The sequence below is a fragment of the Castor canadensis genome, chromosome 14, assembly GCF_047511655.1.
Source record: "Castor canadensis chromosome 14, mCasCan1.hap1v2, whole genome shotgun sequence".
Taxonomy (NCBI): Eukaryota; Metazoa; Chordata; class Mammalia; order Rodentia; family Castoridae; genus Castor; species Castor canadensis.
In genome coordinates, this window is record NC_133399.1 from 110,558,099 (window position 1) to 110,576,728 (window position 18,630).

General features: G+C 42.2%; 2 protein-coding genes and 1 non-coding gene across 4 annotated transcripts in view; 2 read left to right on the plus strand and 1 right to left on the minus strand.

The window, feature by feature from the left end:
• The window catches only part of Mcph1 (microcephalin 1), a 218,627-nt gene that overhangs the window by 72,132 nt on the left and 127,865 nt on the right, over positions 1 to 18,630 (minus strand). The gene's annotated exons all lie outside the window — the stretch shown is intronic.
• Angpt2 (angiopoietin 2) overlaps positions 624 to 18,630 on the plus strand; it is a 54,090-nt gene continuing 36,083 nt past the window's right edge. The window contains exon 1 of the mRNA XM_020181614.2: positions 624 to 1,627. Within this exon, the coding sequence (XP_020037203.1) occupies positions 1,340 to 1,627 (288 nt within the window). The 5' untranslated portion in view covers positions 624 to 1,339. The remainder of the gene's footprint in view (positions 1,628 to 18,630) is intronic.
• Positions 6,513 to 6,702, plus strand: LOC141416972 (U2 spliceosomal RNA). Its single transcript, XR_012441616.1, has one exon. It is a non-coding gene; the product is annotated as a U2 spliceosomal RNA (small nuclear RNA).

Genomic DNA, 18,630 nt, shown 5'->3' on the forward strand with positions numbered 1-18,630 from the left:
GACACGCTGTCCCTCTCTGGGGTAATTAATCCTGAGCACTGGGATGGAAACAGGTTTGGAGTGTTTCCCTGTGTGTGTGGGCTGGCGAGTCAGCACAATGTCAGCCTTCAGTTAGTAAAGGAAGTAACTCATAGGATGTACAGAGCCACAGAACTGAAGCAAGAGAGTCTTAAAAGTTAGTGCACCTCCTGAATTTTATAGGTAAGGACAGTAGAGCTTCATTAAAAAGGGGAAGTGGTTTGCCTGAGCTCAGCATTGCCAACATGTTACAAAATGAGATTTCAGCAGATTCTGGTAAGATAAAAGGAAAGGTTAGGTTCCTTTCTCAACATACTTCTATTTCAATTCTGATTCCTCCATCTATTGCAACTCTGCACTGCTAATCCAGTATATTTTAAGTTTGTTTTGAATATTAAGGGGATATTTAGTTTTAAGAATGATGTCAGAGATTGGAAACTGACCTTTCTAACTTGATTTAATAATATGAAGCTAATTTAAAGTGAATATTTTACATAACTTAGCTAATAGCTTAAAAATCAAGCAATATTAATGAAACTATTTTCCCTCTGAAAAGGTACAGTTTACAAAAGCCAAACGTCTTCCTCTTTATTTGTAATAACAAAAATAAGCCGAAGTCCTGACATATTTGTAGTGTTTTTATTCCTAAAGGAAAAAACAGGAACTTTCATTGTGCTTTAAAAGTTATTACCTCAGATAGACTCCCAGCCTAGCACGGTTAAGTGAGCTTCAGACAACAGAGCCCAATGTGCGCTCTAGGAAACACTTAATTAGGGTGGTGCCTTGGATATGCTCAGGGGTCCTGTGACAGATCCCTGTTCCCAGAGGGCTTCTGCAGTATACAGTCCCGGTTGGACGGCAAGCGTCATGCTCGGATTTTTCCTGTTGCCTAGCTAGTGACCCCCCTACAGGAAGATAACGAATAAGCCGGGAGGGTGGAGCAGCTCCCTACACATGTCTGGCTGCTCTTATCAACTTATCATATAAGGAAAGGAAAGTGATTGATTCGGATACTGACACTGTAGAATCTAGGGAAAGAAACAAAGAACCATGAGAGCTGCTCTGTAGAGCCAGTGCAGTCCTCGGAGTGAGCAGGACCGCTCTCCCCTCTGCAGCCTGACAGCTCCCTGCGAGCCGGGAGAGAAGACAGTGTTAGGAAGTGAGCCTGCCACCGGGAAAGGAGGAAGGGAGAAAAAAGCTTTCATTGATGGGCTCAGCCATGCAGCACGGCCCCACGCTCTAGACGGCCACCGAAGGCTCTGGACTCGCATGTGCCTGGAAGTCTGCTGAGCCCGCGGTTTATCACCCAAAGAGAGAGAGAATGTGGCAGATTGTTTTCTTTACTTTGGGCTGTGATCTTGTCTTGGCCGCAGCCTACAACAACTTTCGGAAGAGCGTGGACAGCACGGGGAAAAAGCAGTACCAGGTCCAGCACGGGCCCTGCAGCTACACGTTCCTGCTGCCGGAGACGGACGGCTGCCGCTCTTCCTCCAGTCCCTACGTGTCTAATGCTGTGCAGAGGGACGCGCCCCTTGACTACGACGACTCGGTGCAGAGGCTGCAGGTGCTGGAGAACATCATGGAGAACAACACGCAGTGGCTGATGAAGGTAGGAGGATGGGCTGCCTTTGGAGCAGGCAAAACCACTAAGTCCCAGCCCTGTGTTAACGGGGATCAGGGCTGGAGGGACGTGGTGGCCGGCATCCTTGAATGAAGCGCCATTTCTTTCGTGGGTGGCCAGTGACAAGGGGCAATGGAAAGGATACCAGGATCGGTAGGGAAAGTCTGAGGCTGGGAATCTTCACCAGGATGCAGAGGAAGCATGTGTGCAAATCTGTGGCTGTGCTGCTTGAAGGGCTGGAGCTCAGAGCACCCATTCCCGGACCTTCAGGGGGCAGGCATGTGAGGGAGGCTGCCAGCAAGGCAGCTTGGGGCCAGGAAAAGCGTGACAATCATGTTAATTACTGACACTTAAGGGGCAGAGTCAAGTGCTTTACCAATTTCCTGAATTTCTTTACAAAAATAGATCTTGACTCTTGGTAAACGAGAGGAAATTAAATAAAGTGGACCTCATGTTTCTCAGAATCTCAGAACTCCACTGCCAAGGGTTTGCCATCTGGAAACGGAGGTGTATTTTGCAAGCGTCCCGGCTCTGTGTACGTCCCCACGTGGGACTGTCATGCTCAGTTATGCCAAGCCGAGACGGTCTGACAGTTTGTTCTCAGGGCTGCACAGCCTTTTTATAGAGAGCTTAACCAAAATAAGATATTGCAAGCTCTGTTTTTCTTTCACAAATGATTGTTTTCATAAAAACCCCAAATGACCCTGGAATTTTCTTTATATGAACCATATGCATTCTACAGGAAGTTTTTAACAAAACATGTAAATAATAGATTAATCCTTAAACATTGTAACAGTGACACTGCATCACAGTGCTTAAACAGTATAGGGCAATTATTTCAAGCAATACACGATCTTTTAAGAGTTGGTGGGCTTCATTCAACACTTTCTCCCATAAAAGTACGATTATTTTCTCAATCTTTCACTTCATCATAAGCTTCTTGTTAGGACACTACCTTAATCTCAGAATAGATCTGGGATGCTAATCTGTGTTTCTCATTAGCTCCCCGACCTTCAGAGAGGAAGCGAATGAGTCTAAATGAATGACCGTCCCAGCACTGCTGGCTATTGTGGCGAGAGGTCTTTCAAATCAAAGGCCAGAAAACAACAAAAACTTACCAAAAAGACCCTGGCAAAGACAATATACCAAAAAGTTCTCGGCAGTGTCTTTATCAGTTTGTGGATGAATTCTCCATTTTTTCCTCCTTTCCTAAGGTCACTGTGCTATATGCTCTTTTATTTACAGATGTGCAAATAGTTACACTAAACTTTAAAATATGCAGCAACTCAGGTTCTAATACTTGAAAGGCACATTGCACCCCCCCCCACCCCGGCCCATGTTTGCTTATCTCTTTCTGCTTCTGTGAGAAGCTCAGGCTCAGGTTAGTGACTTCCCATATCTGCCTCCCATATCCCATGGAGCAGAACCCAGAGAGGGAGGAAGGCATCTCATTTAGTAAACATCTGCTGAAATAAAGTCACCATATGTAAAAGGATGTTTTGCCAAAGGCAGGGCTGCTAAGCTGTACTCGCTTTATTCAGTCCACATGGGGTGTACCTGCTGCTCTGTAAGGAAAGCTTGAATTCCTTCTGAGGCAAACCACCCTTCTCCAGGTTTTTGAGACACTGCTTAAGGATGAAACAGGACGAGCAATCCTCTGTTAGATAACTACAATCTCTTGCTTCCCAGGGTGGATTAGTAAATATTTGAACAGCAGCACAATGGTATTTGGAAAGCCCTGCTTTAGCTTCCTAGCTGAGTATCACCAAGAGTGACTTCTTGCTTATCTTCTCATCAGCTCAGCACCTGCTCCTCTCACCACCTGCTCCATCTGGGTGATGCACACCTGAGAAAGGCAATTTGACCACTCATTTGTTTGATTTCCAGACTCCCAGCTTGGGAATGAAAGCAAAAGGGCAAATATGAAGCCCACTTGGAGTGATGAATACAGCCTTTCTGCTGTTTTTCTCTTCCATATTTTGGCACCTGCAATAATAAACACTGCTTTTGTCCTAAGGAAGAAAATGATGTCTAGTGGAATGCTAGATAAACCCCACAAAGAAAGAACCAACATCATAGACCTAACACCTGGCTATAGATTGTCACATGTTTTTTTGGGCTGTTGTTTTGTTCTTCCCCCGATTTACATTAAAAATAAGAGATACATCAAAACAAAAAAACTTTAAGCCTTATTAAAAGTTTAAAAAGTTGCCTGGAAGGAAAATAAGACCAAATTTCTGGTTAGCTTGAAGGCAATGAATACTATTTGAACTTGTAAGTGGTGAGCATAGCTCAGGGAGCTCAGGCTAAGAAAGCCGTTTGCACATCATCAAAAGGCCCCACACCACCCCTTTAATCTGGCAGGCAAAGGAAGCATCAGACTTCTGAATGAATGAGGAGGAGCATGAATGAAACAATACAGGGAAGGCTCGCTTTCTGTGTAGTGGTTAAACAGGGTAAGATACATTCATGATAGTCAGTGCACCAATCTTATCACCACCACCTGAAAGACCACTATGTCATGTTTCCCTTGCAACTATTCTAAACCTCTGTCCCAGTGATATTAAACATACTTTATAAAAACTCACAACTGAGCAAACAGATTATATTTTGCTAGGAAATCAAATTTATTATTTTTCTGATTAGAGGAAATAAACAACTACTTCACACTGAGGAATGCCTTGGATCCTATAAACATCTACCGACTGTGCAGCTATGTAAAAACAGAAGGACTTCAAAATAAAGCTGATGCCTATTAAACTGATGTAAACACTTCCTCTGCCACAGCAGAAGTACAGGCTAGGAACTGTAAACATGAGCTGCAACTGCCCTTTTTTTTCCATTATAGCAATAATAATAAATCCTTTTAATAAGGTATGAGAGCTGCAGTCCCTCAGCCCATGCACAGGGAACAATTTTGTTAGGCTCCTAAGAGCATCACTGCTGTCAACGGGAAGAACAAATGACATACGGTTCATAGAGGAACTCAGCCCAGCAGTTCCTCCCCACCCGTCAGGGGGTGTGTGTGTGTGTGTGCGTGTGTGTGTGTGTGTGTGTGAGATCATGCATGGCTGTAATTCACTCTTAGCTGTATCTTCAAAAACAAAACAAAACAAACAACAACAAAAACATACAGAGACTGGTCCATTACAGGAAAGACAGCCCCACAATATCCATGGCTGTGCTCCTCCAGCTAAATCCTGAATTGTTAAAGAGTGTGTTCAGTATTAGAAGCAAATTTTGTGCATTCAGATGGGCTGATTAAACTTCTATTCAAGCTCACAGGGAAACAATTGCCATTATTATGTTAACTATATGTTGATATCATTATAAGGGGGAAGAGAAAGTCTCACTATGGTAGGGGAAGTTTAATACACTGAAGTTTGAAAAGTACAAGTACATTACAGTTTACTGTGTACCTTTTGCAATGGATCGTACGCGCTCCCAAGACAAGCATGCACTTTATGCAGCGTAAGGAGTACAGTATGTGCTAAGCACGCATAGCATATAAAGCATAATAAAAGTTTACCATGTGTGGATATTATATATGTATAGAAAATATGTGCTTTCTGTAGTCAAGCAGTCTCTGCTTATAAAATGGACTCTTCCGACTCACTTGATTAACGACTTAGGTATCCGACCATGGGGAGATGACTCACCTGCAGAGTCTAAGGTAGGAAGTGGACTTCATAATACTGTACTTCCTGTTGAGACACGAGGCCATCCCTTTGGTCTCAATACTGACATTTGACAATCTGTTGCTTTTTAACGAATACGGCTGGACAGAGTTGACAAAGAGGTTGTAATCCAAAAGTTCATCTGTAAGCCAGTTCACTATATTTGGAAGTTGATAAGGATAATGATCTTATAAATAGTAATCATAGGCTCAGGCTGGCCCCATTGTGCCTATTTTAAGCCATAATATAACTGAAATTCTGAAAATCGGCCAAATCAATTTTATCACCATATGGGCAAACAAAAACCAAAAGTATTATGAAAGTAAGATATGAGCAATGTAAAAATAAAGGTCAAACTATGAAAATGATAAAAAATAGGAAGCTACTTCTTTTCCCACACACTCAGTCCCCTTCTTTGAGATTAGCACTTAGAGACGTATACAGTCCTTTTCTGTGACAGATTTAACATAAGTATGTGTGGCTTTCCTTCTTAAACCATGTGCACAGGCACTATGCCACAGTCAGAGTCTCTCTAGCTCACAAGTGACAGAAAGGAAGTTGGAAGAAAGGTTTTATTTAGGGGAAGGGCTAGTGGAGTGACTTAAGTGGTAGAGTGCCTGCCTAGCAAGCATGAGGCCCTGAGTTCAAACCCCAGTGCCTCCAAAAAAACCCAAAAGATCACAAGACTGACGTGAAGAAGTGCATGGGTCAGAGGTGCATGTATAAGGGAACGGGAGCAAAGAAGGAAGGGAGGGAGGGAGGGACAGGATGCCTGTGCCATCATGGAGGTAAGGAAGACAGACAGCACATGGAATGACGGTCCTCAAACATCTGCCCACGAAATGATGGTGGGACGGAGCAGTTTTGGGGATTTCCCGAGTCGAGGTCAAAAGGACCTAAACAACGAGTCATGACAGGGGCAGACCAGGTCCAAATCAGGTGCCCAAAATTTGCAGAGTATTTCTATTACTTTATGATAATGACAGCCCAGCAGGCAAACTATTCTCTCTCTTCCCCACCCCCCGCCCCGCCTCTGTCTCTCTGTATTTTGTGTGTGTATTTGTTCTATATAATGGGCCTTTAAAACAGGGTTTATTGGCCACCCATAAAGTGTATTCTAATTAAACAGGGCTCATCTAGACATGGTCTGTTTTCTTTTTACTATGTCTCTTTTTTTTGACTTGAAGGAACTGACAATTGCTTCTCGGCCTTTTGGCTAAGATCAAGTGTAGTATCTGTTCCTATCAGTTTAATAGCTGATACATCTCTATCCGAGGACAATACATTAAATGGATTTTTGGGAGCAGGAGATGGAATAGGAGCTTGCTCCATCTACTCCACGCATCGGCCTGGTATCGCAGTACCTCCAGGATCGGTGCACAAAAAAAAAGGAGCCGACAGTGAGAATTCTCCTGTCTTCCTAGAGCTCCTCTGATATAGTGAGACACCGAACTTCCAAGCTGGGCTTTCCTTGCTGATGCAGCTGTGGTAATGTTGCAGTGGGGAGACAGAAATAGGTACAGCACTGAACTGCTTTAATCCACACCTCACTCTTTTTGCCCCAAGAACTCACTCAACAGGTGTGGTGGATGGTTCTCTTCATGTATGTCTTTTATTGTTCTACAGTCAAACAGGTATACGAAGTACAAGAATCACATTTACCTTCACTACTTTCCCCTCTCCCACTGCTACTCACCCCCAAACAGGACCTGTTTCACCTTCCTGTCCTTCATTTAAAAAAGTATACTATTTTTTAAAGTCATTTATGAACTGGGCACAGTGACACCCACACACCCTGTGGTTTAGCAGTCCTGGGGACCACACAAAAGGAAAACAAACTTGGGCCAGCCTGAGAGGGGTGTGTGAACATGGACTTTTGTAGAGGTGCTGTTATTTCTTAGCTAATTGACATATGTGGATATTATTTTTGGGTATTTCTGGTTTGGGGCAAGTCATTAAAATTCATTCATTTGCGCAAAAAATATTTCTTGAGGGCCTACACGTGTCTAAGTGGCATTTGTTCCAGGTGCTGGGATAAATGGAAGGTAGGTAAATCCTTGATTCTTGTCCCTTGTGAACACATGATGATAGCCAACTACATTCTCAGAACATTCTGTGTGGTGGGATGTAGGCCTGACACAGAGGGATAAAAATGTTGCCGGAGAAAGAAAACAATTAATGGGGGAGACGGGCCAGGAGTGTTGGAGAGTGGTAGGAAGGCCATGTGAAGCCCTTTTGTCACTATACTGAAACCTTTTAAGAAAAGAAAATCAACTGGAACTATTTCTAAATGGACATTACCCAAGAAATGCACAGTTATTGTAGAAAATGGAGTAGGCACAGAGGCACAGAAGTAAACATTGTGTTCTACCATCCTAAAGAAACCATTCTTGATATTTCATGTATATATGAATGTCTATAAATGAGTAATAATATTAAAACATACTGTGTATACGATCATACTTATGTAGAACTAGACGTAGTCAATAATTTGGTTTTCAGTTAAAAGTAAAAGAGAAGTGAGCCCGAGAGGCTAAGTAAGCCACCATCCCGTCAGTAATGGAAGTGACGCCCAGCCTTCACGGGCATGGGACTGTCATGTGGCATCAGCAGACTGAGCCCACCATGGCTGCTCAGTGGACAACTTTGTTACCAAACCAGATAGGCGAGACATACCACCCTTTCCAGGTGAGGACAAGGCCAAACTGCCAACATGAGGGGAAAGCAACTGGGAATATATCCTGTGCCAAGTAATGACAAGAAGCTCTACTTGTTAGTTCAGAAGAGTGAAAACAAACTATGATAACCCAGAGAAAGTATATGTGGAAACTCTTGGAAATCATACATCTAGCCCCAGTCCTTTCCCGGAAGTTGATGGAGGGTGAAATCCTCAGTTTCACAGCAAAACATTTGAAAGGCCATACAATCCAGCTTGGGAAGTACTGTGTGGCCTTCCCTTTCCACTATGTGACTTTAGAAGCCACTTGAAGTCTCTGTCCCATCTGGCATTCCATGTCGGGAATTACCAAAGACGGTCTGACTTAGAATGAGAAAATAGTATAAAGCTGAATGATTTGATGAAAATAAAAACAATTCATGGGCAATGTTTTAGAGTAAAAGTTTCAACAATTTATTGGGATAAAAATGAGTGTTTTATGTGAGGTTTGACAATAAGAGAAGGAAGTCTGTCTTCCACCTGAACTGTGGGTCATGCATGTTAAATGACTGTCTTTAAATTAATATTTTAATTAGATTTCCCCATGAAATTACCTTTCTTTCATGTCCTAATCCTACCTTGCCTGGGTTGACAAAAGATGAGAAAACTATTAAAAATCTCCTGAGAAGTGGACCTAATCCTTTTACTCCATCACTCCTTTAACCAGGGAAAACCATTATCTTTGTAATTCAACTAGAATCAATTAAGGCCTCTCTGGCCTTTTCCCTCCCTGGGGCTCCTCAGATGGTAATTACTTTGCTCCAAAATCAGCTTCAGTTCTTCTTTGGAGCAACTTTTCACTTGTCTTTGAATCACCTTTAGAATCAATTTGATAACAATACAAAGTAGTAAATCAATATTTAGTATTTAAAAAATCAACAAGAAAATAAATTAAAAGTACACATTAAATCTAATCCATAATTTGTAATATAATAATTTTATTTTTTTCATAAAAATGGAGTTTATTTGGGAAGAGATACTAAAATCCAGAGGTCTTAGGAAATACATTATTTTATTGTTTTATCATGATGATGAAATCACGTAGAGACTGGACCATTTTCTCATCTTTCTTTTTTTCCCTCCCTCTCTCTTCCTCCCCTCTGCCCCCTTTCTTTTTTGTGGCTCTGGGGATCAAGCAAAGTTCTTATGTAAATGCTCTGCCACTGAGCCATACTCTCAGCTCACTTTCTGTATGGTGAGTATTGACCGCTGTTGTATGTTTGCAGAGAGAATATTAGTAAACTACTAAATGAAGCAAGCACCCAGTCTTCCCATGTCTCCATTTTGTCACATTCCATCCAGAACAAATGGGCATGTGTCAGCACCTGCTCACATGTTTGCTAACACTCCTGTTGATGGGATGTGACCTACTCCCCCAGGTGGGTTAACCTGGTCATCAGTCTGCTGATGAGACCACCTATATCGCCCTGTTGTAGGATTTGTCAGTACTCCAGGACACACACTGGCACCTTCATTATGGCTGTTCCAATGAATTCCCGTGATGAAGGGTAAGCCTGAATCTGGGTTCATCTCTGTATGTCACCAATTAACAGCTAGTATCCACTGTCTACTTTGGCTGCCCAAAGCATACCTTGAGTGTTATAGTCAACAACAGGGAAAATATATGTCATTAAATTATCTTCTTTGTGAATGCATGGCAAGGAGGCCACTGTCCTCCTCAGCAGAATAGTCTGAGCTGCATATGAATTTGAAGGATGGTCTGACATTAGTCTTTCTGTTCCAAGATGCACTGAAAGGGAGCTGGGATGCTGTGCACTCCCTCTAGCTGAGGGGCCTGAGTCCTTCAGGACCACTAGCCAGAAGGAAAAAGGAAGAGGGGAAAAAACTGAGATTGTTTCAGAGATTTCTTTTCTGCTCTGAGCCAGTAATGAGGGAGATACATCGTTCATATTCTCCCAGGGTTTGAGTAAAGGCATTCTATATCACAAGAAGAGAGAATCTTGGAGGCAGTCAGATTGGAAAAAATCTAAATATAAAAAAAGCTTATATATGAAGCCCATGCTATTATCATTAGATGAGGTTCCGTTGAAGTTATTTTCCTAGGGTCTGAATTTGAGTGTTTACTTAACCATATCACCATCAAAAGACCTAAATGAGTACTGGCTAGATTTACTGGTGCAACCTGAAGCTACAGAATAGATTCATTGTTGTTGTTTTGTTTGTTCCTATGTGAATGAAATATAGATAGCAAAGTTGAGAGAAAAGTACAGAGACTTCCCATACACAACCTGTGCCTACCTACCCAGCCTCCCCCATCATCAGCACCCCACAAACAGAAGCCACCTGGCTAGTTCCCATTGTGCTCACAGTACTGCACTGAGCCTAGTAAAATGGCCACACTTTACTTTTAAATGCATTTTTATGCTTCAGTAAGGTGTGCAGTGCTGGTCCCTTCATGTTTTCTTTTCGGGGACAGAATCTGAACGAGTTGAAGGGGAGCCCCACACTACCATCTCTCTCTTGAGGCTCACCAGTCCACCCGCAGAGCTGGGTGGGTAAGACACAGAAATTCTAAGGTACAATTTCGTCTGATTTTCTCTGGGTCTCTGCAGCATTTTCCTTGTCATTAAGTTTCCGGAATCAACAGATGATATCAATTCTTGGTTATCTACTTCAGAACGATAAATACTGGTCTGAAGATAACTTAAGTACTGAGTTTTATTAGACTATCTAGTCTTTGGAATCTTGAAAAATTATTACATACAGATGTAGCTTAAAAATTCCCTGATAAACTGGGCTTTTTAATGGGAAATTTTGGTGCAAAAATGCTGCCGGAGAGAATACATTGTATTTTGCTGAGTAAAATAAAACCATCAAATTCCAACCACAAGCTAATTATCTGTGCTTAATATTTGAGGTATGTGTATGAAACTCCTTGTTATTTTTAACTATCAAGGGATGATTCTTCAATTTTCCTTAGAATAAGACTTGTCTGATTTTAATATAACAAAGTGTTAACAGGAATTCCTGACAAGTATAATTTTTAAGTAAACCATACAGTGAAATATTCTCAAAACCAGTTAAGGTTTGGGATATATAAAAAAGAAGATGTTACAAGTTAAAAATCAAGACTAACCAGAACACTATCCCCTCAAAGAACAACTGATCATTTTGTGATGTGTAATTCGTTGTCCACATTTTAAAATATGGTTCCCTCTGGGTAACAAGCACAAGAAATCCATACATGCTTTTTTATTAACTGGACTTAACTTCATTTAACTTCAGGGCACCCTGTCAGGTTGATGCTTTCTCCTCCCTTTGGAGATGAGGAACCTGGTTCAGGAAGGTATGGTAGAGAACACAGACAGCAAGACTGAGACAGTTTCTTCATTTCAGAGCTCCTTACAAGAAAGCAGATTTTCAAAACATTTGAACAACAAACCCACACATCTTTTTGCATGGCTCAGGACAGATAATGGACTTTACTTCATTCCCTAACACCTGCCATTCTATCTCAGCACACGACTGTCACCTTACCATGAATGAGCTAAAAGAGAGGAAATGGAACAGTGAGAAGGCTGACTCTGGGGACTGTGCTTTGCTATGAAGTGCTGAGGTGTGAGGTCAGGGGTTGGGCAGAGTGAAGCAAGACTTACACCCACATCGGTCTGGCTGGAGCCTGAGATCAGTGACAAGTCCACCTTCCTTGGCTTTGCTTCTTTATTCCTGCCTAGAGCCTAGCATGATAAGCACAAGGCTAAACCCTCCATCTGACTCAACTCTGGTGGAGTAGAGAGGAGAGCTGCCACCTTGGCCAGCACAAGACCCAGGTGCACCACAGAGGCAGCTATTAGGTCTGGAGACAAAGGATGACAGGGTGAGGTTTTCAGAGATGGGGAGGATGGCAAAACTGGAAAAAAGGTCCTCTCTGGAAGGCAGATTGCAGGAACAAAGAGTGAACAAAATAAAACTTGAAGCGTACAAACTTGTTCTCTTGTCCCTGTGAAAATACACAACAATTCTACTGAATCAAGATGGTGGCTTAGCTGCCTCAGAATCTGTGCTGTGCTGTTTTACAAAAACTACCATTTTCTTTTTAAAGGAATAAGTCACACAGAATAAAATTTACCCATCCAAAGCACATAGCTTGATGAGTACTTACATTTGTGCATGCCTGTGTAATGGCCACCCAGGTCCAGACACACTGAGCGTGCCTAGCACTGCCGCTGGCTGCATGTCCCCTCCTGTCAAAATTCACCTTGGTTTTGCTCTCTACCACCCACCGTTGTTTAATTTAGCTAAGTTTTAAATTTCACATAATTGAACAACACACCATATATTATTTTTTTGGCTACTTTTATTATTTCTGTGGCTCAACCATGTTGTTGTGCATATTAAAATGTGCCTCCCCTCATTACTGCACATGCATACATATATTCCATCATATAACACAATTCACATACCCCTGTCCCACTACAGGTGTATATAAAATATTTTTATTTTCAGTCATGGTAGGCAGGCAAGGCCTAGCGGGGTTCTTCCATAACTTCCCTCCGCCTATAAAATATTCCTTAATTGGCTAAATCCATGTGCTGCTTTTCTTGTACTGTTATCTTTGGAATCTATACAGTTGGATTGACTTAAAGCTGCCTTGAGTGAGTTCCAAGGTGCATGTTCTTTCTAATGACATCTGCTCTTCAGAACACACATTGAGGAGAGGTCTTGGTGCTCATTCCTGACGTGCCCAGGGAGAAACTTTAAGGAATAGATTGCTTTGGTGGCTTTAAGTACCGGCCAAACACAATTTCACCTAAGGTTACAATCAGAGGTTCACAGGAGATGTTGACATAAGGACAACAGATGAAAGACTGAAGCATAGCAACATTTCGACAGAAAAGCTGGGAATAAAGAAAACACCCACAAGTCTCCCTCGCTGCTGTCAGACCATCACTGGTTCCCAACACCTTCATTTTCTAGCACCATCAGAGAGAGCGTTACACACAAAATGATTTTCCAGATCAGAGTTTGCATCTGTGAGCACCTGGACTTTTCTTTCTTTTCATCAGATCTTTTTAATAGCATTATGCTTCAGTGTGTGTGACCTGTGGGCATCAGTATGAAAGCCCATGGAGAATGCTTCCTGTGCTGCTCACATCAGCTCCTCTCTCAGAACTGACCACCTCATCTTACTTCCTGAGCCACTGCTGGGACCATAGGAAGGCACGAAAGTGCCATGACAAACCAGGAGCTTTTTGCTGAAGGTGGGCCAAGTGGAGCTTAAGGCTGCTGGAGATTCATGTCCTGATTCCTAGTTTTCACATTGCCATTTTGAGGGAATTTCCTGGGCCGGTATGAACTTTGCCTCAAAGGCAACCAAGCTGCAGTGGACGGGTGGCTGAGGGGCTAGGAAGAAGCAAGGTGCTCTTAGGTCTACACATGCCACCTGGAAAATGCTGGGGTGCAGGAAAGGCATCGGGGGCAAAACCTGCACTTAAGTTCTAACTTTGGCCTCCTAAAGCCTCCCCAGGAGCCAGCCAAGATTCCAGTGGAATCAAATACTCATAATTTGGATCCCAATGAGCAGCCCAAACTCCAGTGTAGGTCCTTCTGCCAGGGGATTCAATAAAGACGCAGAGCCACAAAGTTTAGGCTGGCACTTGGACCTCTTGAATTTGAAACTAAATTTCTACAGCTGAGGGAAGTTTTCAAGAATTCAGTACCACTGATAAAATTAAACTGGCTTGTAGGACTCAAGACCAAATTACAGAAGTGACCACAGTGAGCTTTGGTTTAAAAATGGGGGCACGATGACTCATATTTTGATTGAAACAAACAAACCAATCTAACAAAGAAAACCTCTGCTACTGCTCTATCTTCCTGCACTCAACACTCCGTTCCCACCGAGTGCCCCACTCAGGATGGGATCTCCAGTGACCTGTGTGCTCTGTGACCCTGTGGCTCCGAAAAAGAGTTGCACCCCAAAAGCTCTTACTGCTAGGGATATGTGAGCCCCTAAAGAAGCAGCAGTCTGGGCCAGCCATTCTGTGGGGGACCACAGTGATGTTGCAGCTCCTCACCCCATTGATAAGTAGAAAAAGAGCTCTTGAAATGATTTTTTTCCCTCCGGTTGTAAGAAAAATCCAAGCATGCAGAAGAAAAGTCGTTTCTGAATGGCATGCTTTTTATAACTCATGGCAGCAGAGTGAAAGGGGACAGGAATTTTCCACTAGCTTCCATTGGAATAGCCATGCATGCAAGGCGAGGGAGAGGGGGCAGACCTCCAGAACTGAAACTAATTATGGGAAAATGATTCAAGTCCCTTGTACTTTTTACCACAAGCATTTGGAGAATAGTGCTGATACGTTCCTTCCCAAATTGCTGTGGTGTTCAAGACAATTTGGCTTTTCTGTATAACTTAATGGAATAGAACTAGTTCACCTTAGAACAAGCGAAGATGGTAGACCCGCAAACTCCAGATCACAAGCAGAAATGGGCCACATTACTCTTTGTAAAGCTGGTGTACATTTTGGACTTCCACCCACCATCCCAAAGGCACCAGCCTTGGGGCAGCCATGGCTCTCCACAGCACAAGGACCACTGCACTAAGGCATTTCCACCTCCAAAGGCTGTTTGCCTACCTGAGACACAAAGCCAAGCAGCGCGCTTGCAAGGAACATGGTTGTGTTTTCTTCGACGGTATCAGAAGTTAGGAAAATACTGAAGTCTGTGTCTTAATGAAGGTCTCACAAAATTTATGTACTCTTTTTGAATTTCTAGTTTCCCAATAAATATAGAGATTATGATTAAAGACAGAACCTGGATTGGGGGGCAGGGAAAGAAGAGAGTGGGTCAACCTTCCATTCTACCCAATGCAAGGTTCTTGATGATGTGTTCTCAAACTTTCTCAGCTCCTGGGACCCACAGTATCTTTTTCATTACTTTTTTTTACAGCAACTCTAGACCAAAAGAAATACGTAAGAGCTGCTTTTAGTAACTGGTTAGGTTCAAACAACTTAAAATAGTTATGTCCTGACAATTCAGTGGTCATTTGGAAACCAAACAAGTATATTAAAAGAAAAAAAAATGCTTTATTTCTTGAGTAGCCCCAGTGACTTATGGATAGAACAGACTTGCAGGGAGGTGATAGTCAGCCTGTCAGACTTTGGAATCAGATCAGACACTGTCCCCTCATTTCAACCTCATGATTTTCCTGTACTGCCTGTGTTTTCTTTTTTCAACACTAACCACCAGAAACCCAGCTTTACAGAGAGGCACAGTGTGCTAGTACAGTGGCTTGTGCTCCCAATTCTCCCAGCAACTGACGCATGTTGAGTAATATTGGTTCCCTCAAACACTTAAACTATGTCCCAGTGGTGCTATCAGTTTGCCACAGGGACTCAGGTACCTTGTCACACAGTTTGAAAACTGTGCTAATTTGTTCCATTTAATTTTCACACCAACCTAGCACAGTAAGTGTTTACATTCTGGTTTTACCACCAAGAAATAGGAAGTGTAAAAGCGTGAACCCATAGCTCCTGTGGAGCAGAGCTGGGATTCCCACACAGCTCTATTTCATCCCCACACCTGTTGCAATGATGCCTCCATAACAGCCTCAAGGACCACAAATATACCTTCTTCCCCAGTCACACTCAGCATGGATAAAGCTGTTTTATTCAGGTCTTTATGCTATTGCCCTAGAGGAACTCAAACAGAATTAAATTCAATGGGTTCATTTCACTTTTCTCAGAGTCGTTTTGTATTCATCACAGGGGGTGCTGGGCAGGAGAACTATTCAGAGCAGATTTCTCCCTACACTTGAAGCCACTGAACTCCAACAAAGTGCAATACATGACTCAGACATTTATTTATTTATTATTTATTTTTAGACTAATGGGAACTGTATGAATTCTTTCTTGGCCTTCCAAGAGCACATGCCTTTTATGCTTGATCCGGGAAGAGTCATGTTTCGGAATGTTAAATTACTAATTTACCTAACTGAATACTTTTAACCCTCCTCAGGCAGATGGGGTGGTTTAATTCACAGTTCTCTGCAGACAGTGACTTTAAAATTACTTCCCCAAAGTCCCTTTTAGGCACTCCTAGATGAAAGGTCCAGAGATAAATAAAATCAAGCCTTGTGACTAGAGTCATGGTTTCTCAGGAAAAAAATTGTCAAACATTTCATTTTAAAATATCTTATCCTTTTAAAAACCTTTGCATTGAGATATGAAGCATAGGAGATGTACAAAGTGTACTTACTGTCCTTACACATGTGGCTAAGTGAGCTTTTGAAATGTGAATTCATTCAATTACTGGCACCAAGACTCAGATGCAGAACATCCTTGGCTCCTGCAGGCCCCAAATTCCTCCCACTAGAAGCTGTTGTTCTGACTTCTATCCCCACCAGTAAGTTCGATCTATTCTTGAGCTTGGTGTCAGCAAGGACTCTTTCCTGTGCCTCCTTTGCTCCATGTGGCAGCACTGGATTTTGACAATATTACATTGTTTTAGCAAACTGAGTCACAGAGCATTAATGCACCCATTTCCATGGAGCAACATGCACAAATTAAAGAGCGTACTGTAGGAAAAGAACAGGTGAAAAATGCCTCTCCCTAAGAAGGTTGGTAGGTTCCATTTGGAATCACATAACTGACCTTAAAACAGACTTCAATTCCTCAGGATTTGGACAATTCAGGACACGTTACATACAGCAAGTTAGAAAGTAAAAGAAAGCTTCTTCCATGGCAGACGGTGACTTGGGATACCACATCTGTATTTCTGGACCTTAGATGAATTCCTTCTTAGAGTGCAATTTAATGCAAGATTTACTTTATCATAAATAATTAAAGCTATAGAAATAAAACAATGTGCGTTTAAATTCCACATGGAGCAGCATACCTTCATTTTAAGGCCAGATTTTATGTATCTCCTACTCGATCACTGGACAAAAAGTGGCCCCTCTCCCACTTCAACATGAATGACACCCCTCTGAGACAGAAATCTGATCAATTCCCTCTGAAAAATGAATCAGAAACAACATCGCCCTCAGATCTGGTATTTTGTAATGAGAAGTTGGGCGCAACATATATTTTGTGGCGAGATCCTTGGTTATTTGGGGTCAGGAGGCCTTGGAAGACCTAATTAGAAGCCTGATGATTGCCTACAGTCATAATCACCACTTGCAGTTTCCAGCTGAGTCTCTCTTCTCAGTGGACTCAAACTATGACCATCCACAGAACACAGTGCGTGTGGTTTTCAGGACATCTTTGCTGGACTGCAAGCCACAGACAGAAGTAGACATGCTTAAGAGTTTTCCTACAACCTTCCAAAGTGAACAGGGGACCCAGCTTAACTTTCAAAGTCTTAAATGGCAAACAGTAAATAAACTGGTGTATACTTAATATATTTCCTGCTTCTTTTAAAAATTCTACTGCTAATCAGATTTAAAATAAGTTTGCTAAAATGGTTAAAAAATAAGTTATAACTTTAAGCCAGGCACCAGTGGCTTTCGCCTATAATGCTAGCTACTTGAGAGGTTGAGATCTGGAGGATCACGGTTCAAGGCCAGCCAGGCAAATAATTCGTGACACCCTATATCCAAAATAACCAGAGCAAAATGGTCTGGAGGTGTGACTTTAGCAGTAGAGCACCTGCTTTGTAAATGGAACGCTCTGAGTTCAAACCTTAAACCAACAACAAAAAATATATATATATCTACACAGACAGATATTTACATATACACATACATCTATTACTACTTTAAAGATTAATATACATGGTGGTACACACCTATAATTCCAGCTACTCAAGAAGCAGAAGCAGGAAGATCAATGGAGAATCGGGAGTTCCAGACCAGCTCTGGCTCAGGTAGAAAGACCCTGTCTCAAGAACAAAATGAAAAGGCAAACAAAACTAGGCTGAGGGCATAGCTCAAGTGTGTGAGGCCCTGGGGTCAATCACCAGTAACACACACACACACACACACACGCAAACACGCACACACACACACATGCACACACAAACACATACACAAACACACACGCACACACACACAAAGATTAATGTGCAAAACAGTGCCTTGTTAAATAAGTAATTTGGGCTTCTAATGTGAGTTATAAAAAGATTGGTCACTTTTAGCTTCTGCAAAGCACAGGCAGATGTACAATTCTGTAAACTATGTGCACACAAGGGGACTGAAATTGTGTAAATAAATATGGAATATGAGAAGACTTGTAGTTTTAAACACTTGGGAAAATGGGAATTGAACCAGAGGTTAAGGAGAGATAATCTAATCAAATAGTAGAGCTGAATTTCCCTGTTAAATAGTTCAGAAAAGCATGAAGTTTAGCTGTAATTAAAAAAAAGTTGCTAAATTATAAAAGTTGCAGGTATAGCATTATGACCGCACTTCTAGTCTAAATCCTGGGGTCATATGGCAGGAACTCTCACTGGGTCTGGGCAGCGTCATCTTGCAGATGGGAGCCTCATGTGCACACGATGTACCATCATGCCTGGCTGTGGCTGGAGACCGTACACATCACATCCTGGCATTCTAATCCAAGGTAAAGCAGAGACAAGGTATTGGGGTCTCTGAAGGAGAGCCACCATCCCTGAGGAGACACCTGCAAAAGCAGGAG